The 24,943-nt window shown below is 42.8% G+C and overlaps 1 protein-coding gene across 4 annotated transcripts in view; it reads right to left on the bottom strand.

Moving 5' to 3' along the window:
* The window catches only part of DIP2C (DIP2 disco-interacting protein 2 homolog C (Drosophila)), a 199,381-nt gene extending 175,137 nt beyond the window's left edge, over positions 1 to 24,244 (bottom strand). For 3 of the 4 annotated variants that reach the window (XM_010836413.1, XM_010836416.1, XM_010836414.1), the window contains exon 1: positions 23,153 to 24,243. In XM_010836413.1, coding sequence (XP_010834715.1) covers positions 23,153 to 23,258 — 106 coding nt within the window. In that variant the 5' untranslated portion in view covers positions 23,259 to 24,243. Of the gene's footprint in view, positions 1 to 23,152 lie in introns of all 4 variants that reach the window. The other variant, XM_010836412.1, reaches the window with a different exon arrangement.
* Positions 24,245 to 24,943: the final 699 nt, after the last annotated feature.

Genomic DNA, 24,943 nt, shown 5'->3' with positions numbered 1-24,943 from the left:
ATATTAAAGCAGAGACATTACTTTGCCAACAAAGGTCCATCTAGTCAAAGCTATGGCTTTTCCAGTAGTCACGTATGGATGTGAGAGTTGGGCCATAAAGAAAGCTGAGCACCAAAGAACTGATGCCTTGGAACTGTGGTGCTGGAGAAGACTCTTTTGAGAGTCCCTTGGACAGCAAGGAGATCAAGCCACTCCATCCTAAAGGAAATCAGTCCTGAATGTTCATTGGAAGGACTGACGTTGAAGCTGAAGCTCCAATACTTTAGCCACCTGATGTGAGGAAATGACAAATTGCAAAAGACCCCGATGCTGAGAAAGATTGAAGGCAGGAAGAGAAGGGGACAACAGAGGATGAAATGGCTGGATGGCATCACCAACTCGATGGATGTGAGTCTGAGCAAGCTCCAGGAGCTGGTGATGGACAGGGAAGCCTGGCGTGCTGCAGTCCATGGGGTTGCAAAGAGTTGGACACGACTTGAGCGACAGAACTGATGCACAGATACACACGCATCTGTGTGGAAATTCTCCAAACTCTAACCATTGTATTTGGCTGCTCACTCCATCAAGACTGGTTGTTATCCCTGTAGCCCACACATGCCATCACACATACCAGCCCTCCACCTGCCTCTTAGTACACCGGCTGTGCCTTCTCTCCGTTAAATTTCCAGCAACCAGCATAGACCAGCAGTAAATATTTATTAAACCAAAGACTTGCCCATGGACAATCTGAAAAACTGTTGTTAAACAGGATCTGAGATTTTTATCAGAGACCACACTATTGTTTCCTCAGTGAATCCTGTGGAACTTCTAAACATTTGGAAGGACTGTCACCAAGAAAACCAGAAGGCTCAGTATAAGGCACTTGCAGCCACTGGAGCTCTAACGGAAGGCTCCAGATTCAGAGGATGCAAGCATAAATAACAGTGACTTTGTTTTGACACTTGCCTTTTGTACTTAGATTAAAGTGAAAAACAAGATACAAAAGTAGTCCACATAAAATCCCCTGTATTTCTGTAGTAACTGGGCTCTTTCCCTCTAGGTTTCCAGCCAAGTGTTTAGAAGGGACAGCTGGGATGTGTCAGAGTCTGGTCCTATGCCATAGTGGGAAGGGGAAAGAAAGAGTCTACTAAGAGAGATGGAGAGGGACGGGCAGAGAGGGAGATGGAGAGGCGAAGAGGGAGAGGCAGAGAGATGAAGAAAGACAGAGAGTTAGAGAGCTGAGGAGACAGGGAGAGAGACAGATGAAAAGCGAACACAAGAGACAGCGAGCGAGCGAGAGAACACACGAGCAAGCAGCCTGAGGCAGGGAGAGCAAATGCTCCTGGGCAGCATCCCATCCCCAGGGGTGCCCCAGGGCCGGCACCATTGTCAGCACAGCTGGATTACACGCCAGGACTGAAGTAACAGAAGTGCTTCAAGAGGAGCCTAGTATTGCTTGGTTTACTCTTTTCCTCATACAATTTTCTATAAATTGTAAAGATAATCCATGTTGTTGTAAGACATACCATTACAAAAATATTAAATATAAAAAAACCATATCACACTTGAGAACTTGGGCCAGATGCTGGGGCTCCCTAACAGCAGCTAACAGGACAGGAAAAACTCCCTTCATTCTCTCTACCAAGAAATGGGCTCAGAGAAAATTACCAGGTTACACAGCCAACACAAAACCCTGTTACCTTCCTTATTGTTACCTGAAATGAGAAGCCGTGAGCCATCTGCATAATTTAATCAGTTTTGCTTCATACAACACTAAAAATTTACCCCCAAATCTCACAATCTCTATTATTCAGAAATACGTGTAAAGAAAGATACAATTTTGTGCTTGTAAACTACCATATTACAGACAGTACTGATCTGCATGACTGTATTACTCTTGGTCTATATTAATTTAAAGAGGTGAATCATCATAGCCTTCCTAGCATAAAAAAATCTGGGGAGGCTCTAGGCCCCTCTACCCAGGGCACCTGGCCGGGGACAGGACACAGAGAGGGTGGGAGATGGGGGCGACTAGAGTCCAGAATTGGCCCCTGCAGCAAATGCATCAGTAGGACATGAGTGACCAGGAGATGGGTCACAGTAAGCCCCCTGTCATCTGTCAACATTTGAGTGAAAGATCTTCATTAGCAGAGGGGAGCTGAGGTAAATTACTAGTGTTCTGTGAAATGACCCTTTATGCAAAGATTCTTGGTACTGCTTTTTATTTATACATAATTCCAACAAGTTCTCACTGTTCGGTTTGGCTTTTCATGAAAACATTTGTTTTCAGTGTTTACTCTAGATATCCTTTGCAGAGGGTTTATAAGGCAGTTTTCTTGGGGGTTTTTGCCATATGAAACAGTTTTTTAAGTGAGTATTCCTTTTGGATACACTGACACTGTAACACACACACAGACACACATGTATTTCAAAGTCCTCAATCCATAATTTGGCTACCTGTAAGCCAGCAGAAATAGGGCAGCCTTAATACAAATAAAGCCTGAGCTCACACCCAGAATTCTGGAAAATAGTTCTTTACTAAGAAATGACTGTGTCACACATCCTCTTATAAATGTTTATCAGATGACCCTACGAATCCATCACTATTATAGGACAGAGGACAGCTCTCAGAGCGTCACTGTTCTGGAGGAAGGAAGGAGCCAGGAAGGAGGAGGAAATAGTAAGAAACAATAAAAGATCAATACTGGTAATTGCTAGGGTTAAGAGGATGGTGTCTGGAGTTATCACTTCAGATTAAGTACTCAAGACAACTCTTGAGTTGATGAAATTTAAAGACAAAACACCCAGAGATTCAGACAAGGGGCAAAGGCAGGAACAAGCCTGGCTGGGCCCAAGGGTCAAGGCATGGCCATGGTCTGTCAGAATGTCACAGTGAAGGAAGTCACTCTTCCTCAGTGTGAACCTGATACCTTAAGGTGGGCCACTGACACAGGTAAGCATAAGTTAACATTATGATCAATGATTTGCCAGATAGTTACCTGTATGAAGACGATTAACTCTCTCCCAGCTCTGAAACTCTGGGATATTCCTCTATCAACAGTCACTCTACAGAAAGCACTTTAGCACAAAGAATTCCACTGCTATGCAAAGGAAGGGCCCTAACTTTGTCTCTGGGAAATATTATTTTTCTAAGTTAACTGAGGCAACACTGAAACAAAATAATGACAAACGTCAGATAACCCACTAGGGAAGAACCAGCAAAAGTTCCAGCTTTGCCAGAAGACCCAGCTATCCAGGAGCATTCACTGAGACCCGGAGGAAGTTACTTCTCTCTCTTCGATTTCCTCCTTGGTAAGAAGGAGAGTAAAGCACTGAACAAAACCTAGGATTTCCAACAGAGTCTGAAAGAGACTTTAAAGATTTTGAAAGTTAAATAGGAATTACACATTTGTATCTATGACCTCACACAAGCTAATTAAAATTTTTCCTCTAGAATTATAATCAACTGGGTGTGATAGCACTGATCATATTTTATGCTGATCAGAAGATCTCAGGCAGTGATGTGTCTGGTCTGAACCACCAGATGCTGGAGATGACAAGCAACTGGGAAAACAGCCTAGCCTAGATGGTCTAGTATTTATGGGGGAACTTCAGAAGGAAGAGCCAGGAGAGGACTGCAAAAACCCAGAGCAAGTTCTGTGCTTCCTACACAAGGTACTCGGCAAGGAAGGGCAGCAGAACACACACGACTGCAGAAGGTCAGGACACACCGGCTTCAGTACTGCTTTGGTGCACTGTCTGTCTTGAGCAGAAGGCACCTGAAGGGCAGCAGGTGCAGAGGGAGCTCTGCCTGAACCCCCTCATCTGCCAGAACACAGAGGCTCCATAGGAACTTGGTATCACAAGTCTCCTCCCCAGCAGCTTCACCACCAGGAAGACTGACTCTTGTCACAGGAGAGGAGCCTAGAAGTGGCCCCACACACAGACAGACTCTGTCACAAACTGCCATGCTCTACCCATCCTCCAAAGCCCCTCACCTTCCCTAAAATTTCTTCCTCTGCCCTAAGAGTGACTTCCCACCTTCCCTTCGCCTGTTAGGGTGGTTTTCATGTGTGAATTCTAAGCCACCTCAGGAGTCACTCATTTCCCCCCGGGTATCTCTTATTTCTACTTGAGATGTGAATGTTAATAAATGTATGTTTTTCTCTTGTTAATCTGTCTTTATCATAGGAGTCTCAGTTAAGAACTCAGAAGGGTAGAGGGAAAATCACTTTTCCTCCCCTACAGCATCAGCCAGACACTTTTTAATTCAGGAGGAAACATATTAGCCCTAAAAAAGTGCCACTATGCCAGAGCCCCAGATGTTCTGACATGGCCAGGATAACTGGCACCTTCATAGTAACAACAGCAAATTCTATACAAAGTTCTAGCAGCAGCCTGAAAGCCAAGATTTCACTTTGTCCTTTGGGGAAAGTTCCAGCAGGAGAAATCCCCTGAACAAGATGAGCTCACGACTCTGCCAGTGAAGCGGCTCATGGTGTCCCTCCTGTCTAGGTGCCCACGCACCCTGGTCCCTGGACCCTCCTGTCCCCACGCCCTCTAGCATGTTTAGCCCCACCTCAGGGGATCCCCTCACAACGGCAGGGAGGCAGCAGACAAGCAGGTGTGGCTACAAGGCCTGTAGGAGCAGGGCCCCAGGTGTGCCAAATGGAAGCCTAGCCACACCAGAGGAAATATCCACTCACTGGACCAAGAACCAGAGACACAGCAAACGTGAGACTCTTATCTATGCCCTTGACTAAATTCTCCTCCCTGTTGGCAGCCTCAGTGCACTCAGTGCCCCGTCTCTGTCATGACTAAGGCTTCTGGAATCCAGACAATTATCATTTTCAGAAGCTCAGAGCCCTCTGAGGCAAGTGGTTACTGAGCACCTACTGTGTGCACAGCACAAGCAGGGCTCCTTTGAGACTAACACCTGTGAGGAGAGGACACACAGGCACAAAGGAAGGGCACTGCCTCAGAGGCAGCATCAGGAGGCGGAGCAGGAACTCAGGGGAAGGAGAGGCCTGGAAGACAAAGCAATCAATGGCTGGAACAGGATACAAACAGAGACAAAAAGCCACAGTGACATGTGAGTCCTACAAACACTAATCTTTTCAAGGAGAATACCTACCTCACTGTTAATTAAGAGTTATCAAGATTTAAATTCCTGAACCACTTGACATACCAGCATGCAAGCTTCTCAAATGTCCCACTTCTTGGCAATCAGTCCTTGAATCAATCTTACTGAAGAAGAGCCACTGTTTCCTTGAAATGCTACTGTTTCTCAGGCCAGTTTCACAGTAAACTTTCCCTTTGCTAAAAAAATCAGTAATTGACATATGTAAACACTCAATAACTTCAAAAATGATCAGCTAATTCAAGAAAATGTTAATTACTACTGGGGGGCTCCCCTGGTGGCTCAGATGGTAAAGAATCTGCCTGCAATGCAGGAGACCTGGGTTTGATCCCTGGGTCCAGAAGATCCTTTGGAGAAGAGAATGGATACTCACTCCCGATAATCTTACCTGGAAAATTCCATGGGCAGACGCAGGCTACAGCCCATGGGGTTGCAAAGACCTGGACACAACTGAGCAACTAACACACACTTTTACCACACCGGTTACTATCAACAACCACCACCAGTCACTTTCTGGTATTTTTTCATATGTGTGTGTCCATTTTCTAAGGCAGGGATGGCTCACAAATGACAACAGGAGGTAATTATCCTGCTGGATGAAAGTCTCCCAAAACAAGACTGACAACCAACCTCTGGTCAGGGATCCCACCCCCTGGAGGAGACGTTCCTGCACAGGCACAAGTGTGCACATACTTGCGCTCGTCTACTGGCAAACCTGCACCTCACAGGGCTTCTTATTTCAAAGTGTCAACACTAAAAGCTCTTAAACTTGACCAACATCACAAAGTATTTGTCAAGGCTTGTTTTCTTATTTTTTTTCTTTAGCTTTTCCTGGAGATTACCATCCAACTATTGCAATGGGAGCACTCAGACAGAGGGGTGACAAGGTGGTGGCCCAGCCTTTACTTTAAATCTCTCCAGATCCTGCACCCAGAGCCCTGGCTCGCAACCTAGTATTGTCCTTGGAGTCAAACTGAACCTAAAGACCATCTCCCTGAGAAGGGCATCTCTACAATTAAGTAACCACAATACCTAAAGACAAGCCCTTCTAGAGTTTGTCTGCTGGGAAGGGCAGAATCCTCATTCCAAAGATGAGGAAAGATTCCAGAGAAACAGGGATGGAACAACTGGGAAGTTCATGAATGCTCCTCCCTCCTGAGAGACTCTCTGCTTTATTCTCTTCTAGATATTATCAAGACCACATGCCCACACATTGCCACCAACATGGAGATGTCTTCACAGTCCGCTAGGTCTTCTGAGGTATCTGAGGATACTTCTTGCTGCTGTCTGTGTCCCTGCCCACTTGCTAGGTCATGCGCTCTTTCTAATTACTTCTCTTAATGGACTGTCGGCAGAGAAACCAGACAATCAAGATTATTATAATTTGAAAATAAACAATAAACTGAAAGTTTAGTTCAGAAGGATATTACTTCAACAAAAATAAGTTTTACTGCATGAAATCAGTTACACCTTTTGTTACTCAAGTTTTCTTTTCCTTTCCCAAGGTTCTCAATAATAATCCAAACAGTTAAGTCCCACTTACAAAAGGAGTGCAACAGGCTACTTTCTGATGTTGAGAATATACAGAGGCATCAGAGAGCTAAAGAATTCTCTCTGGTCAACATCATCATCAACAGAAACTTTAAGAAGCAACAATTCTCCTGTCAAGAAAATTGAGCTCACTTGGGAACTAACGCAACAAATGTGCACTTGACAAAGTTCCTTATGAATATTTTTGCAATTGAATTATTTTAAGATCTACAAAGGTTCAAAATTTAAAGAAAATAAGTCACTTTTTTGTAAAGAAATGTGATTTATCATTTTTATAATTTTTTCATGTATATGAAACATGAAGCAGGGGACTCCTACCTGATAAATTGTCAAATCTCTATCAAATACACAAAACTCCATTTTTAACAGTCACACTCATTCTTTTTACACTATATACGTATGTATATATTACGGCCGTAATTTTAAATTGGCATCCGCAGAGAACTTCTAAATTAAAACATCATTTAACTGCTAATGTTCTATTTTAAACATTTACAGCACAATTTGTATGAACAGTTTTGCAGAATTTTTCCTCACTTAAATGTATTTCAAATCATTTTCTCTTGCTTCCAACTAGCTTTTCAAATTTTCATTAGTAAATAGTCCACCCAGGAATATTCTAGAAGCTGAGAAGGTTGAAGAGTGAATATAATCATGACAGACCAAGAAGAGTAGAATCAGCAGTGATGAAGACAAAAGAGCCATCTGGTGGTTTTTGACTGCTTACAAGGAATAAATACAGTCATGATTCACATACACTTGTGTACAATCTTAGGAAAACCCTACCACTTGGCAAGGACTGCGCCAACCTGCAGGCATCTCCTGCCAAGACTCTTCTCACCTGCTGCCTGTGCACCACTAGGCCCCTGGAACCCACTGGACACAGATACACAGGGCACTGCCTCTGTACCAATTTTATCTACCTTTAGGAAATCACCCCAGTATTCAGATGTCCTTGTACTTCCCCAAATTCCAAGTCAAACACTTAATTCAGCACACACATCACTCAGGGCTCACATGCCACTGACAGCAGCCAGACTGCTCTTCCTGGAGCTCCCCGCAGGCTGGCTCTTCTCACATGGACAGTTCTCAGGTCTGCTCTGGGGTTGCTGTTCTTTTCCCCATCTCAGATGAACATAAGCATTATAAAGACTGAAAGCAGTGACTACTTCATATTTGTTCTTTCATGAGAGTAACAAACACTTTTCAAATTTACTGAATCCTAAAAAAACAAAAAACTCAGGCCAGTATCATCTGTATGTCTAACCCTGAAAACCTCCCTGAAAATAATCGAATTTACCAAACTAGGTTAAATCGATCTCCAGGAGAAAATGACAACACAACTATGTTAAACCTGTCTCAAAATCTAGGTTGAGGGTTAGCAAACTAGAGCCCGTAGCCAAAAAACCCAGGTGTTCAGGAGTCCCAAAACTGCTCAGTTACAGCTTATTCAAGCTTTGAAACAACAAAAGAATTGGTCCCTGTAAATCAGTCTGAGTGGACCTATTACAGGGAAGAAAATTTTCAAAGTTGAGAAAACTCTAGTCAGTTCAGTTCACTCACTCAGTTGTGTCTGATTCTGCGACCCCATGGACTACAGCACGCCAGGCTTCCCTGTCCATCACCAACTCCTGGAGCCTGCTCAAACTCATGTTCATTGAGTCTGTGATGACATCCAACCATATCATCCTGTCATCCCCTTCTCCTCCTGCCTTCAATCTTTCCCAGCATCAGGGTCTTTTCCAATGAGTCAGTTCTTCACATCAGGTGGCTAAAGTATTGGAGCTTCAGCTTCAGCATCAGTCCGTCCAATGAATAATCAGGACTGGTTTCCTTTAGAATTGACTGGTTGGATCTCCTTGCAGCCCAAGGGACTCTTCAAGAGTCTTCTCCAACAACACAGTTCAAAGGCATCAATTCTTCAGCACTCAGCTTTCCTTATGGTCCAACTCTCACATCCATGTATGTGATGTGCATGCATGGATGCACATCAGGAAAACCCATAGCTGTGACTATACAGACCTTTGTGGGCAAAGTAATGTCTCTGCTTTTTAATATGCTATCTAGTTTTGGCATAGCTTTTCTTCCAAGGAGCAAGCATCTTTTCATTTCATAGCTGCAGTCACCATCTGCAGTGATTTTGGACCCCAAGAAAATAAAGTCTCTCACTGTTTCCACTGTTTTCCTAACTATTTCTCAAGAAGTGATGAGACCAGACGCCATGTTGAGTTTTAAGACAGCTTTGTCACTCTTCTCTTTCACTTTCATCAAGAGGCTCTTTAATTCCTCTTCACTTTGTGCCATATGGGCTCTGTCTCTGCATATCTGAAGTTATTGACATTTCTCCCAGCAATCTTGATTCCAGCTTGTGCTTCATCCAGCCTGGCATTTCACATGATGTACTCTGCATATAAGTTAAATAAGCAGGGTGACAATATACAGCCTTGAAGTACTCCTTTCCCAATTTGGAACCAGTCTGCTGTTTCATGTCTGGTTCTAACTATTGCTTCTTGACCTGCATATAGATTTCTCAGGAGGCAGGTCAGGTGGTCTGGTATTCCCATCTCCTTCAGAATTTTCCACAGTTTATTGTAATTCACACAGTCAAAGGTTTTAGCATAGGCATTGAAGCAGAGGTTGATGTTTTTCTGGAATCCTCTTGCTTTTTTCTATGATCTAACAGATGTTGGCAGTTTGATCTCTGGTTCCTCTGCCTTTTCTAAAACCAGCTTGAACATCTGTAAGTTCTCAGTTCATGTACTGTTGAAGCCTGGCTTGAAAAATTTTGAGCATTACTTTGCTAGTATGTGAGATGAGTACAATTGTGCAGTAGCTTGAACATTCTTTGGCATTGCCTTTCTTTGGGATTGGAATGAAAACTGACAATTTCCAGTCCTGGGGCCACTGCTGAGTTTTCCAAATTTGCTGGCATACTGACTGCAGCACATTCACAGCATCATCTTTTAGGACTTGAAATAGCTCAGCTGGAATTTCATCACCCTCACTAGCTTTGTTCATAAGGCCCACTTGACTTCACACTCCAGGATGTCTAGCTCTAAGTGAGTGATCATACCATTGTGATTATCTGGGTCATTAATATCTTCCTTGTACAGTTCTTCTGTGTAGTCTTGTACCACCTAAAATGGAATCTGCTAGGATGTCCTCACACTGATGACGGTAAAACTATGCATAGAACAAAAAGACTCAGATGAACAAGTTTATCATACAAAAAGCAAAAATGTAGGGTGTTGAAGGACCATAGTATTCACTGCATTGTTTACTCACAGGTGTGCTGTTGGAACTGCTTTGATCTCTCGTTTTCTGGAAGGAAGAGAATCACGTGAACTTCACTAACTCTGAGGACAAGACTACATTCAGGCTTTGGTCTCCACCCCTCAATCATGGATCCTGCTTCAGCCCACCTGTAGCCCTGCACCACGGCTGGGAAATCCCATGCAGTTAAGGGACCACCACAGGGCTCCCTCATGTGTTTCCGCTCTCAGGTCTTGGTCCTCTTTAAATGCTGATTATCCATACATATTGTCTAGTATTTTCTTTGAGGTGCAAAGAACTGTAACTCCACCTTGGCTGGAAGCTGAAGTCCCTGTAACACACTAAGCTACAGGGTAGCCTAGAGCCAAGGGTACCAACTCAGAAGGTAGGCACGTGTGTTAAAACCTGTCACTTCACTTTATCATCTATTGCAAGTGCACTTTCAGCCTCAATTTCCTCATCTATAAAATGAAGACAATATTAGTATTTCCCTCTTGAGGTTTTTTTGAGGATTTAGTGAGTCAATATACCTAACCACTGAGAACACTGCCTGACACAGAGTATTTGGACCAAATACTGGTGACATCCACCCATCTGCTTCGGAATTTCACAAGCATATAGGCAGAAACAAAAACACCAGGTATTTTCCAGCCTGACTTGATGGAAGACTCAAAACAACCAGACAATACGGTCATTCTATTCTCTTTTTGACCTTCCCCTTTATCATATTCAAGCAAGATTGCATCACAACTAGGTAAGCTCAATTGTCTACTGCAAAACCTTGAAAAGCAAAGCCTTTTTAAGGATGAATAGAATAAAAAAGACACTTCTTTGATCCCCTTACCTGCCACAAATTTCACTTCTTCTATTAAAAGAAGGCATGAGGCTGCCGTACCTGCAGGTGTAGGACTGTAACATCACTCCTGGAGGTGGGGCAGTGGGGTGCAGTATCAGAGAGAGGGAGCCCAAGGACACCCCTACCAAGGGCAGCTGAGCCAGCTCAAGTCTGTATTCACCCCTGGTCAGCATCAGGTCCCCAAGTGCTCATAGCAGACAGAGTAACATGTCTTCTGTCAACAGACCAGGCACAAAGAGTTGCAATCACATACTCTGTGCAGAGCAGCACTGGAGTATGTGCATGCCTCCAAGTGTGAAGAGAGTTTCACCCACTCAAGGACCAGTTCAGTTCACTTCAGTCACTCACTCATGTCCAACTCTTTGCGACCCCATGGACTGCACCACACCAGGCTTCCCTATCCATTATAGTAGATATAATGGTCATCTGAGTTAATTCACCCATTCCAGTCCATTTTAGTTCACTGATCCTAAAATGTTGATGTTGACTCTTGCCATCTCCTGTTTGACCACTTCCAATTTACCTTGATTCATGGACCTAGCATTTCAGGTTCCTATGCATCATTGTTCTTTACAGCATTGGACTTTACTTCCATCACCAGTCACATCCACAACTAGGCTCTGATTTTGCTTTGCCTCTGTCTCTTCATTCTTTCTGGAGTTATTTCTCCACTCTTCTCCAATATATTGCGCACCTATTGACCTGAGGAGTTCATCCTTCAGTGTCCTATCTTTTTGCCTTTTCATACTATTCATGGGGTTCTCAAGGCAAGAATATTGAAGTGGTTTGCCACTGCCTTCTCCAGTGGACCACGTTTTGTCAGAACTCTCCTTCAGGATCCATCTGTCTTGGGTGGCCCTACACGGCATGGCTCATACTTTCATTGAGTTAGACAAGGCTGTGATCCATGTGATCAGTTTGATTAGTTTTCTGTGATGGTGGTTTTCTACCCTCTGATAGATAAGAATAAGAGGCTTATGGAAGCTTCCTGATGGTAGAGACTGACTTGGGTGGGGGATGGGGACTGGGTCTTGTTCTGATTGGCGGGGCCATGCTCAGTAAATCTTTAATACAATTTTCTGTTGATGGGTGGGGCTGTGTTCCCTTCCTGTTGTTTGATCTGAGACCAAACTATGGTGGAGGTAATGAAGATAATGGTGACCTCCTTCAAAAGGCCCTGTGCACTCACTGCTGCACCCAGTGCCCCCGACCCTGCAGCAGGCCACCACCAACACACGCCTCTGCTGGAGGCAGAGGCCATTATCACTCTAACAGCAAAACCAGACAAAGATGCCACAAAAAAAGAAAACTACAGGCCAATATTACTGATGAACATAGATGCAAAAACCCTTAACAAAATTCTAGCAAACAGAATCCAACAACATATTAAAAAGATCATACATCATGACCAAGTTAGCTTTACCCCAGGGATGCAAGGATTTTTCAATATTTGCAAATCAATCAATGTGATACACCACATTAACAAATTGAAAGATAAAAACCATGTGATTATCTCAATAGGTGCAGAGAAAGCCTTTGACAAAATTCAACATCTATTTATGATAAAAAAAAAAAAAAACACTCCAGAAAGCAGGAATAGAAGGAACATACCTCAACATAATAAAAGCCATAGAAGGAAATGGCAACCCACTCCAGTGTTCTTGCCTGGAGAATCCCAGGGATGGCGGAGGCTGGTGGACTGCCATCTATGGGGTCGCACAGAGTAGGACACGGCTGAAGCGACTTAGCAGCAGTAGCAGCAGCATGATAAACCCACAGCAAACACTACCCTCAATGGTGAAAAATTGAAAGCATTTCCCCTAAAGTTAGGAACAAGACAAGGGTGCCCATTCTCACCACTACTATTTAACATAGTTTTGGAAGCTTTAGCCACAGCAATCAGAGAAGAAAAAGAAATAAAAGGAATCCAGATTGGAAAAGAAGTAAAACTCTCACTGTTTGCAGATGACATGATCCTCTACATACAAAATTCTAAAGACTCCATCAGAAAACTACTAGAGCTAGTCAATGAATATAGTAAAGTTGCAGGATATAAAATTAACACACAGAAATCCCTTGCATTCCTATACACTAACAATGAGAAAACAGAAAGAGAAATTAAGGAAACAATTCCATTCACCATTGCAACGAAAAGAATAAAATAGGAATAAATTTACCTAAAGAAACAAAAGACCTATATATAGAAAACTATAAAACACTGACAAAAGAAATCAAAGATGACACAAATAGATGGAGAAATATACCATGTTCATGGATCGGATGGAGAAGGAAATAGCAACCCACTCCAGTACTCTTGGCTGGAAAATCCCATGGACGGAGGAGCCTGGTGGGCTGCAGTCCATGGGGTCACGAAGAGTCGGACACAACTGAGTGACTTCACTTTCACTTTTCACTATCATGCACTGGAGAAGGAAATCGCAACCCACTCCAGTGTTCTTGCCTGGAGAATCCCAGGGACAGGGGAGCCTGGTGGGCTGCCGTCTATGAGGTCGCACAGAGTCGGACGACTGAAGCGATTTAGCAGCAGCAGCATGGATCGGAAGAATCAAGAGTGAAAATGAGTATACTACCCAAGGCAATCTATAGATTCAATGCAATCTCTATCAAGCTACCAATGATATTTTTCTGACTCGAACAAATAATTTCAGAATTTGTATGGAAATACAAAAAAACCTCGAATAGCCAAAGCAATCTTGAGAAAGAAGAATGGAACTGGAGGAATCAACCTGCCTGACTTCAGGCTCTACTACAAAGCTACAGTCATCAAGACAGTATGGTACTGGCACAAAGACAGAAACATAGATCAATGGAACAAAATAGAAAGCCCAGAGATAAATCCACGCACCTATGGACACCTTATCTTTGACAGAGGAGGCAAGAATATACAATGGACTAAAGACAATCTCTTTAACAAGTGGTGCTGGGAAAACCGGTCAACTACTTGTAAAAGAATGAAACTAGAACACTTTCTAGCACCATACACAAAACTCAAAATGGACTCTAAATATCTAAATGTAAGACCAGAAACTATAAAACTCCTAGAGGAAAACACAGGCAAAACACTCTCTGACATAAATCACAGAAGGATCCTCTATGACACCCTCCCAGAGTAATGGAAATAAAAGCAAAAATAAACAAATGGGACCTAATTAAAATTAAAAGCTTCTGCACAACAAAGGAAACTATAAGCAAGGTGAAAAGACAGCCTTAAGAATGGGAGAAAACAACAGCAAATGAAGCAACTGACAAAGAATTAATCTCAAAAATATACAAGCAGCTCATGCAGCTCAATTCCAGAAAAATAAACGACCCAATCAAAAAATAGCCAAAGAAATAAACAGACATTTCTCCAAAGAAGATATACAGATGGCTAACAAACACATGAAAGGATGCTCAACATCACTCATTATCAGAGAAATGCAAATCAAAACCACTATGAGGTGCCATCTCATGCCAGTCAGAATGGCTGCTATCAAAAAGTCTACAAGCAATAAATGCTGGAGAGGGTGCAGAGAAAAGGGAACCCTCTTACACTGTTGGTGGGAATGCAAACTAGTACAGCCACTATGGAGAACAGTGTGGAAATTCCTTAAAAAACTGGAAATAGAACTGCCATATGACCCAGCAATCCCACTGCTGGGCATACACACTGAGGAAACCAGAAGGGAAAGAGACACGTGTACCCCAATGTTCATCACAGCACTGTTTACAATAGCCGGGACATGGAAGCAACCTAGATGTTCATCGGCAGACGAATATATGAGAAAGCTATGGTACATATACACAATGGAATATTACTCAGCCATTAAAAAGAATGCATTTGAATCAGGTCTAATGAGGTGGATGAAACTGGAGCCTATTATACAGAATTAAGTAAGTCAGAAAGAAAAACACCAATACAGTATACTAACGCATATATATGGAATTCAGAAAGATGGTAACGATGACCCTATATGTGAGACAGCAAAAGAGACACAGATGTAAAGAACGGTCTTTTGGACTCTGTGGGAGCAGGCAAGGGTGGGATGATTTGAGAGAATAGCATTGAAACATGTATATTACCATATGTGAAACAGATCATCGGTCTAGGTTTGATGCATGACACAGGGTGCTCAGGGCTGGTGCACAATGGTATTCTGAGGATTAATTATAAATGAATCACCAGTCCAGGTTTGATGCATGATACAGGATGCTTGGGGCTGGTGCACTGGGATGACCCAGAGGGATGGCATGGGGAGGGAGGAGGGAGGGGGATTCAGGATGGGGAACACATGTACACCCATGGCTGATTCATATCAATGTATGGCAAAAACCACTACAATATTGTAAAGTAATTAGCCTCCAATTAAAATAATTTTTTTAAAAGGCAGCATTTCCCACAGACTACTATCCTGATTAACACCTAGAATTTAGAACTTCAGAATTCACATGTACTAAAGCAGTAAGATGTAAAATTCAGCTTTTTCCAATTTGCTACATCCAAGTTATGTTTCTAAGAGCATATTATCGAATACACTTAAATTTCAAACTCCTGGAGTCAGAGTCACTCAAAATCTAAAAGATGGAAGCATAGTGATAACCACATTTATATAAACCGACAACAAGAGCAAAGAGAAGTGAAACATTTGAGTTATACACACTCCAGCTGGGCACACTGATATTGAAGAGTGGAGGGCAATTACTAATAGCTATAGAAAGAATAAAGCAGCTGGGCCAAAGTAGAAATGACACTCAGTTGTGGATTTATCTGTTGGTGAAAGTAAAGTCCATTGCTGTAAAGGACAATATTGCACAGAAACCTGAAATTTTAGGTCCATGAATCAAAGTAAATTTGACATGGTCAGGCAGGAGATGGCAAGAGTGAACATCCACATCTTAGGGATCAGTGAACTAAAATGGATGGGAATGGGCGAAATTAATTCAGATGACAATTATATCTACTACCGTGGGCAAGAGTACCTTAGAAGAAACGGAGTAGCCCTCATAGTCAATAAAAGAGCCCAAAATGCAGGATTTGGGTGCAATCTTAAAAATAACGGAATGATCTCGGTTCTATTCCAAGGCAAATCATTCAACATCACAGTAATGCAAATCTATCCCCCAACTATTGATGCCAAAGAAACTGAAGTTGACCAGTTCCATGAAGACCTACAACACCTTCTAGAACACCAAAAAAAAAAAAAAAAGATGTCCTTTTCATCATAGGGGATTAGAATGCAGAAGTCGGAAGTCAAGAGATACTCAGAATAATAGGCAAGTTTGGCCTTAGAGTATAAAATGAAGCAGGGCAAAGGCTAACAGAGTTTTGACAAAAGAACATGCTGGTCATAGCAAACATCCTTTTCCAACAATCCAAGAGATGACTCTACACATGGACATCACCAGATGGTCAACATCAAAATCAGACTGATCATATTCTTTGCAGCCAAAGATGGAGAAGCTCTATATAGTCAGGAAAAATGAGACCTGGAGCTGACTGGCTCAGATCATGAGCTCCTTATTGCAAAAGTCAAGCTTAAATGGAAGAAAATAGGGAAAACCACTAGGCCAATCAGGTATGACCTAAATCAAATCCCTTATGATTATACAGTGGAGGTGATACATAGATTCAAGGGATTAGGTCTAGTAGACAGAGTGCCTAAGGAGCTATGGACAGAGGTTCATAACACTGTACAGGAGGCAATGACCAAAACCGTCCCAAATAAAAAGAAATGTAAGAAGGCAAGTGGTTGCCTGAGGAGGCTTGCAAATAGTGGCAAAAAGAAGAGTGAGAAGCAAGAAACAAAGGGAAAGATATACCCATCTGAATGCAGAGTTCCAGAGAATATAAAGAAGAGATAGAAGGCCTTCTTAAATGTACAATGCAAAGAAATAGAGGAAAATAATAGAATGGGAAAGACTAGAGATCTCTTCAAGGAAATTGGGCATATCAAGGAAACATTTCATGCAAAGATGGGTAAGAAAAAGGACAGAAATGGTAAGGACCTAACAGAAGCAGAAGAGATTAAGAAGAGGTGGCAAGAACACAAAGAAAAGCTATTCAAAAAAGGTTTTAATGACATGGATAACCACGATGGTGTGGTCATTCACCTAGAGCCAGACATCCTGGAGTGTGAGTCAAGTGGGCCTTAGGAAGCATCACTATGAACAAAGCTAGTGGAGGTGATGGAATTCCAGTTGAGCTATTCTAAATCCTGAAAGATGATGCTGTGAAAGTGCTGCACTCAATATGCCAGCAAATTTGGAAAACTCAGCAGTAGCCATAGGACTGGAAAAGGTCAGTTTTCATTCCAATCCCAGAGAAAGATGCCAAAAAATGTCCAAACAACCCATACAATTGCACTCATTTCACATGCTTGTAAGGTTATGCTCAAAATACTTCAAGCTAAGCTTCAGCAGTACATGAACTGAGAACTTCCAGATATTCAAGCTGGGTTTAGAAAAAGTAGAGGAACCAGAGATCAAAATGACAACATCTGTTGGATCATAGAGAAAGAGAATTCCAAAAATACATCTACTTCTGCCTCACTGACTACATTAAAGCCTTTGACTGTGTGGATCAAAACAAACCGTGGAAAATTCTTGAAGAGATGGGAATACCAGACCACCTGACCTGTCTCCTGGAAAACCTGTATGCAGTCAAGAAGGAACAGTTAGAATCAGACATGGAACAACAGACTGGTTCCAAATTGGGAAAGGAGTATATCAAGTTGTATATTTTCACTTTGCTTATTTAACTTACATGCAAAGTACCTCACATGAAATGCCAGGCTGGATGAAGGACAAGCTGGAATCAAGACTGCTGGGAGAAATACTAACATCCTCAGATATACAGATGATACTACTTTAGTGGCAGAAAGTGAAGAGGAACTAAAGAGTCTATTGATGAGGGTGAAAGAGGAGAATGAATAAGCCGGCTTAAAACTCAGCATTCAAAAACTAGTATCACAGCATCCAATCCCATCACTTCACAGCAACTAGAAAGAGAAAAAGTGGAAGCAATGACAGAGTTTCTTTTCTTGGGCTCAAAATCACTGTGGACAGTGACTGCAACCATGACATTAAAAGGTTGCTTGCTCCTTGGAAGGAAAGCTATAACAAACCTAGACAGCATATTTAAAACTACAGACAACACATTGCAGACAAGGTCCATCTAGTCAAAGCTGTGGTCTTTCCAGCAGCCATGTGTGCATGTGAGAGTTGGACTACAAGGAAAGCTGAGCATGGAAGAATTGATGCTTTCAAACTGTGGTGCTGCAGAAGACTGTTGAGAAGCCCTTGGACTTCAAGGAGATCAAACCAGTCAATCCTAAAAGAGATCAACCCTGAATATTCATTGCAAGGATTGATGCTGAAGCTCCAAAATTTTTGGCCACCTAATTTTGGCCACCTGATGCAAAGGGCCAACTCATTGGAAAAGAATCTGATGCTGGGAATAATAGAAGGCAAAAGCAGAAAAGGACGACAGAGGATGAGATGGTTAGATAGCATCACCAACTCAATGGACATGAATTGGAGCAGACTCCAGGAGACAGTGAAGGACACGGGAGCCTGGGAAGCTGCAGTCCATGGGGTCACAAAGAGTCAGATATGACTTAGCAACTGAACAACAAATGACAACCAAATTGCTGAATCAGAAATAAGAAAGAAACCATTGATCAGAACACGCATTTAAAAGAACCATGTCTCCAACTTCATTTTAAAGTTAGGATTATTTTAAATACATGATCCTGCATTTTCTGGTGTGGGAGTGCTCCTACTACTGTCCATGAAGATCTACATTCTAATGCCATTGGAACTTCATTATGGAACAAAGGAGCAGAGATAATGTCTGTTTCACAACTGGACCACATTTTCAGGGATTAAAAACTTTTAAAAATCAATACTTCCTTTCAGGGTGTTTTTATATTAAAACTTTCAGTCCAATAAAATGCAGAAGTTTATATTTCTGCTTAATCTAAAGAGCTTTATCATAATATTTGCCAACCTTAAAACTACAATGACTACCATTTATTAAAAGCCTACTGTCAGAAATTTTACATTTTTCCATTTAATGTATTTACAGTCCAAATATGTGCATTTTTCTTCAGAAGGCACACTATTATCTGCTCATTACATGCAACCACAATTAGCCAAGAGGAGACACAACCAAACCTTTCACTTCTGTGGTTGCCTTTCTCTTCTGTGAAACAGTATTACAACATAAAAGGATCCTAACACTCTTGCTGCTTTCAGAGTTCACCTGGACTTTGAAGCTGCCATGGAAAGCAAGAGGAAAATCAGTATGGAGGGGACAGGACAGCAGCTGCTTCCCCAGCCCATGCCCAGCTGCAGGCATCCACATGAGGGCTCCCTGGCCAGCAGAAGGCAGAGAATGTGAGGATCTTATCACTGAGAAATGAAGTATTGCCTGCTGTATCAATAAACAAGGATGTTACAGTCATCAGTAATGCTACCCCCCAATGTGAGCTGGTGAGCCCTAAGGGCACTCAGGAAGGAAAAGAATACCAGCCATTAGACTGCAGGCACTCCAGAAGGTGAGCCCCAAGGGAGTTCAGGACTAGAAAATATACAGGACGTTGGACCAGGATAGCTGAAATGCATATGAAAGGAATGATTTCAGTGAGCCCAGACTCTTGCATCTTCCCATACACAGAAAAGAACTAAATTCCTTAACTTGGGATATCTCGTTTTCTTTAACAATAATCTTTTGATGTTCACAATACCCATATACTTCACTGCAGAACTGCATATAATCTGGCTCCTACCCTCGTCTCCTTGGGCATTTCTCTCAGGAATACTTGAGATGCTATCTCCCAGCTCAAAGTCATAAAAAGTCCCACCCTATAAAACACAGCTCTCAACTTTTAGGTTGTGAGTATTTAAGTCAACACTGCAAAGCCAACTCCTTAGAGTGGCTCAAACAGGAGCACAGGAGTGGCCTGTAAGTTTTTTCATCTGAAGGAATGCCCATGATCCAACAGCTGCTGCTGCCGCTGCTAAGTCACTTCAGTTGTGTCCGACTCTGTGCGACCCCATAGACGGCAGCCCACCAGGCTCCCCCGACCCTGGGATTCTCCAGGCAAGAACACTGAAATGGGTTGCCATTTCCTTCTCCAATGCATGAAGTGAAAAGTGAAAGTGAAGTCGCTCAGTCGTGTCCGACTCTTAGCGACCCCATAGACAGCAGCCTACCAGGCTCCAGGATCCAACAGCTAGTGCTGCCCAAATCCTCAACGAGAACACGGCTTCACCTCTGCACCCCTAACTCCATCAATGCTCTGTTTCTGAATCAAAACTCAGGTTACAGAAATCCTATTTCATAAACCACGAAATGACCACCAAGCAAGCCTAGAACTTGCTTGTTCCAGCGGTTTAAATCTCTTTTTATTTGTCTTTAACTGGAGGACAATTGCTTTATAATATTGTGTTGGTTTCTGCCACACACACATCAACATGAATCAGGCACAAGTATACATATGTCCCTTCCCTTACGAATCTCCCTCCTGTCTCTCACCCCATCCCACCCTACTAGGTGGTCACAGAGCACTGGGTTGAGCTCCCTTATCATACAGCAAATTCCCACTAGCTATTTATTTCACATACGGTAATATAAATGTTTGCACGCTACTCTCAATTTGTCCGACCCTCTCCCTCCCCACTGTGTAAATCTGTTCTCTCCGTCTGCATCACCACTGCTGTCCTGCAAACAGCTCATCAGTACCATCTTTCTAGCTTCCCTATATAAATCTCTTTTGATAACTGACCTGTTGGGCAAAGTAATTTTAGGTAAACGGAATTAATCAAACATATATTAGGCTGCATAGAATCTGAATCTGTGATTCTCAACATGGCCTGGGACCTCAGTAGAAATGCACACACTGGGCTATCCCAGACCCACCAAATCAGAAACTCAAACACTGGCCCAACAGCAGTAACCTGAGTTTTAACCAGCCCCCTGACAGTTGTGATCCTCTCAACAGTGCTCACCAAAGTGGGCAGACAGTAGACGTTAACCGGGCTGCTGTTTCTCTTTGTCATACGTGCTTCCCATGTCATGTGAATGTTTCTGGGAAAATTATTTTCAGCTTGGCTACCTGTTGAGCATCAGCATGATACAAAGAGAAGAGTTTCTGATCAAGGCTCAGAGCACTGAAGGGCGTCTGTGGCCATCAGTCACCAAGTTCATGGAGGACGACATAGTGGTGACAGCACCCTGTAAACAAATGGAATGGTTGTGTGAATGGTCAGAGCCACCTGAGGAGAGGGAAGAGGAGGCATGTGTGTCACAAGCAAAATGGCACTCCTGCCACCCTGGCGGGAGGGCCACTGGGAGTGGAACAGTCAGCAAAGCCCAGGGTCAGGAACCTTCGCACATGAGAACAAGGTGGAAGGCAGGAGAGGAAGGAAAACATAAGACATGTTGAAATTGGTTTGTTTTTTAGCTTTGCTTTTTTCCCCCTAGATCCCTAAAGAAGAGTAAGAATAATAACCCACTAGTGAAATCCAGAGTTGAAGCCCTAAATTAGGAGGAAAAGTGATTTTTCTATGCATCTCACAGATTCAAGTAAGAGCAAAAGATGGACCAATTACATAGGATTACATTAGCAACTATGTCTCGTGACACGTGTTTAGGAACAAATAAAGTTCCTTTCTGATCTAGACAATGGCTGTGGATCTACCTGAACATTTCACCCAAGTACATTTGGTGTTTTCTTGGGCCTGTAACGGTGTAGCTACAGCATCCACTTGCAAGAGATACTAGCTTTGCAGAAAAAGGAGATATCTTTAACAACAAACAAAAATCTGTGAAGTAAGTTTCAAAATCAAGTTGAGCATTCTTAGCAGAAGTGATGAAGTAATTAAATGAGACTCCTGCTCGTGATGAAATTAAAGATCAGACGTTTAAGTAAAATTCACTCAGGAGTCTGTAGACAATGGCCCCAGAGGGAGACCAGTGAGCTAAAACTGATGGCTACATTTTTTAAAGTTTAAAAAAAAAGAATAATATGCAACAGAGACCCATGTGACTGGCAAAGATAAAGCAGAAGGTTGGCCAGCCTAGCTCCAGCCAGAAAGTTTTTTGTAAACTATGTCACCCAACCCCAGCCTGACAGCCTGGAGACAAGGACTTTTTGAGGAAGTACTCAATAAGTTACTGAATATTATTACTCCAACAACAACAAAGAGAAGGAAATGGCGACCCACTCCAGTATTCTTGCCTGGAAAATCCCATGGACAGAGGAGCCTGGCAGGCTTTAGTCCATAGGGTTGCAAAGAGTCGGACATGACTTAGTGATTAAACCACCAAAAAAAACCAATGTCACCAATTCTTTAAAACTAAGTGTGGGACATACGGGGCTGTAGTGGACATTGTGTGCTTGAAACAGATCTGATTTTTGTAAAAGCTGAAACAAGGGATGCAATTCCGCCTAAGCAGTAGTACAATCAAGTGGCTTAATGATAAAGAATCTGCCTGCCAATGCAGGAGACGCAGGTTCGATCCTTGGGTTAGGAAGATCCCCTGGAGAAGGGAATGGCAACTCACTCCAGTATCCTTGCTTGAAAAATCTTATGGACAGAGAAGCCTGGAGGGCTACAGTCCCTGGGGTCGCAAAAGAGTTAGAAACAACTTGGCAACTAAAACAACAAAATGACTAGAGAACAATGATCTATGATGGCAGAATATCTACCTGTGTTCCTGTGTGAAAATAAACTCCAAATAAATAAACTCCAAAATAAAGTCAAATGTAGAACACCACCAACCCAAGCAGAGTCTGGTCTCTCTAAGCAATCGATCAATCAGCTAGTGATAACTAACAATGTGAGCACTTTATAATCACTGCTCAACTTTACTTGGAGATCACTGCACAATGAAGTCAAGAGACTTGTAACTGGATGCTCTGAGACCAGTGTGAAACAGCATCTCGGATACCCTCAGGGCCTCCTCTAAGGAGTCCTCCAGAACCTGCACGAAATGAGCCCAGAGGCCTGTTCTCTAAGTCAGGACTGGGGAGGAGACAGAACACCCGAAGCAGACCAGGTCCCCTTATTTAACAAATTTACCATAGTTCCATCCTTCTAGACTGCTGGACATTTTAGAGCAACCTGGGCTTTGTTCTCTACTTCTTCATCTTCATTTATCTACAAGTCAGTAAGTCTTGGCAGCCAGAGGCCCTACTGTTTCTGGCATCAGACCTGTGTTTCTTCTACCTTAACCTAGGTTTTCAGATCTGATCAGCTCATCCCTGGATTATTTCAATAGCCTCTTAGTGCCAATGACCGTGCCCACCACAGACCAGAGTGTAACAGACGCCACTGTCAGGCTTTACCTTGAATGAGCAGACCAGGGCCCTGGATAAGTCCATGCTGCTTCCTCTGGTTCTGCATAGCTCCCCCATCATCCAGTCTACTGATGTCACTCATAGCTGCTGCCATTTATTGACTTTATGTGCCAGGAAAGAGGGAAAAAATCCACATTCATCCACCTACGTAAGCTTCACAAACTCCTAAGGTATGTTTAATTTTGCCTGTTTTATAGATAAGGAAACTGGGTTTTAAATAAGCCAAGTACACAGTCCAAAGTGACACATGGGTTAATGCCAGTAAACGCCCTTTTCATTCCAAGGCTGGGCAGTAACCTCTGCCCTGAACCACTCCCCAGTCTTTACATCCACTGCTGTCTGTCATGAGCCCATCTTCCAGGCCAGCTGAATCACCACCTTTCCCAAAACACAACCTGCATCTCCTGTTTCCCTTAATCCTCTTCCAGCAGCCCACACATTCAAACTTCACCATCTTTCAACACAGGATCAAGCATCACTTCATTCAGAAGGTCCTCTGAAACCTAGAAGTGAACACCTCTCCCCTCTAACTATATCCAGCTTCAGTCTGTACTTTTCCTCTTCTTTCATTACATGGATTCTCAGATATTCCTGTGAGGCACCAGCCATCTGACTACAATCCACTAAGAGTGGGACCTGCCTCCATAAATTCATATCCCACCCAGAACACTGCCTTGCACAAGCTAAGCAATTAATTGTTGAATTACTATCAGCAAGATATTTCCATTCAAAGAAAAGAAGATCACAAGGGCTTCAGGAAAAGAAAAAATTGCATTTCATTAGTCATTCAAAATTACATTTACTGCATTATAATAAAAATGTACTACTCCTTATTTAGCTTTATTTAATAAGAGGCTATTGTTTTCCAGTATAAAACTTTTATCAAAACTCCTGTACAACAATGGTATCATACATCTTCTCTGTTTGGCCACAATGTACCTGCTCTAGCGAACAAAACACAGACAAGATTTTCTCCACCAACTCATGAATCCAAAGCTGCCCAATCGCTCTGAAGAGTAGGAGACATTATTAGTCTGTAAGATTCCCTGGTCAATGGAAAAGACTCCGATGCTGGGGAAGATTGAGGGCAGGAGGAGAAGGGGGTGACAGAGGATGAGATGGTTGGATGGCATCACCGACTCAGTGGACATGAGTTTGACCAAACTCCAGGAGATAGTGAAGGACAGGGAAGCCTAGTGTGCTGCAGTCCACGGGGTTGCAAAGAGTCGGACATGACTGAGCAACTGAACAGAAAAAAAGATTCCCAGGGAGAAACCACTCATATGAACCATGATAAATATCATAAACTAAAAAGAATCCACAAGGAGGAGTGTTTTTCTTTCTGGTTGGACGTTATGAATGACAACTGTGACAACAATCTCTTTGGTGAAGAGTCACACACGCTGAAGACCCACATCAGCCACCCACTGCATAGGACAGATGACAGCGCCTATCTCCCTTCACCTCCCCTAGCAGCCTGTTGTTTCACACTGGCCTCTGCTGGAAGGGGGATCCTTCCAGACCCGCTGCAACCAGGGCTTATCGCTGCTCAAGAGAAGTAACTTTTCAGTCTCCCTCCTCCTCTCCGTTGTTCTCCCCCTTTTGCCGTCCTCCTCTCTCTGCCCCCCTGTCCTTCCCCATTCTCTTTCATCTTCTGTCCTGGACAGGGCTTCTTAGTCCAAGTTAGCCAACTTATTTTCAGGGCCCATCAGGTTCACTACGGAATTTTTTTCATTCTGTTTTCATTGCAGTGATTATTTCTAACATTAATATAACTAT

The sequence above is a fragment of the Bison bison genome, unplaced genomic scaffold, assembly GCF_000754665.1.
Source record: "Bison bison bison isolate TAMUID 2011002044 unplaced genomic scaffold, Bison_UMD1.0 scf7180017864063, whole genome shotgun sequence".
In the NCBI taxonomy this organism is placed as follows: domain Eukaryota; kingdom Metazoa; phylum Chordata; class Mammalia; order Artiodactyla; family Bovidae; genus Bison; species Bison bison.
This window is presented reverse-complemented; position numbering and strand designations above follow the sequence as displayed.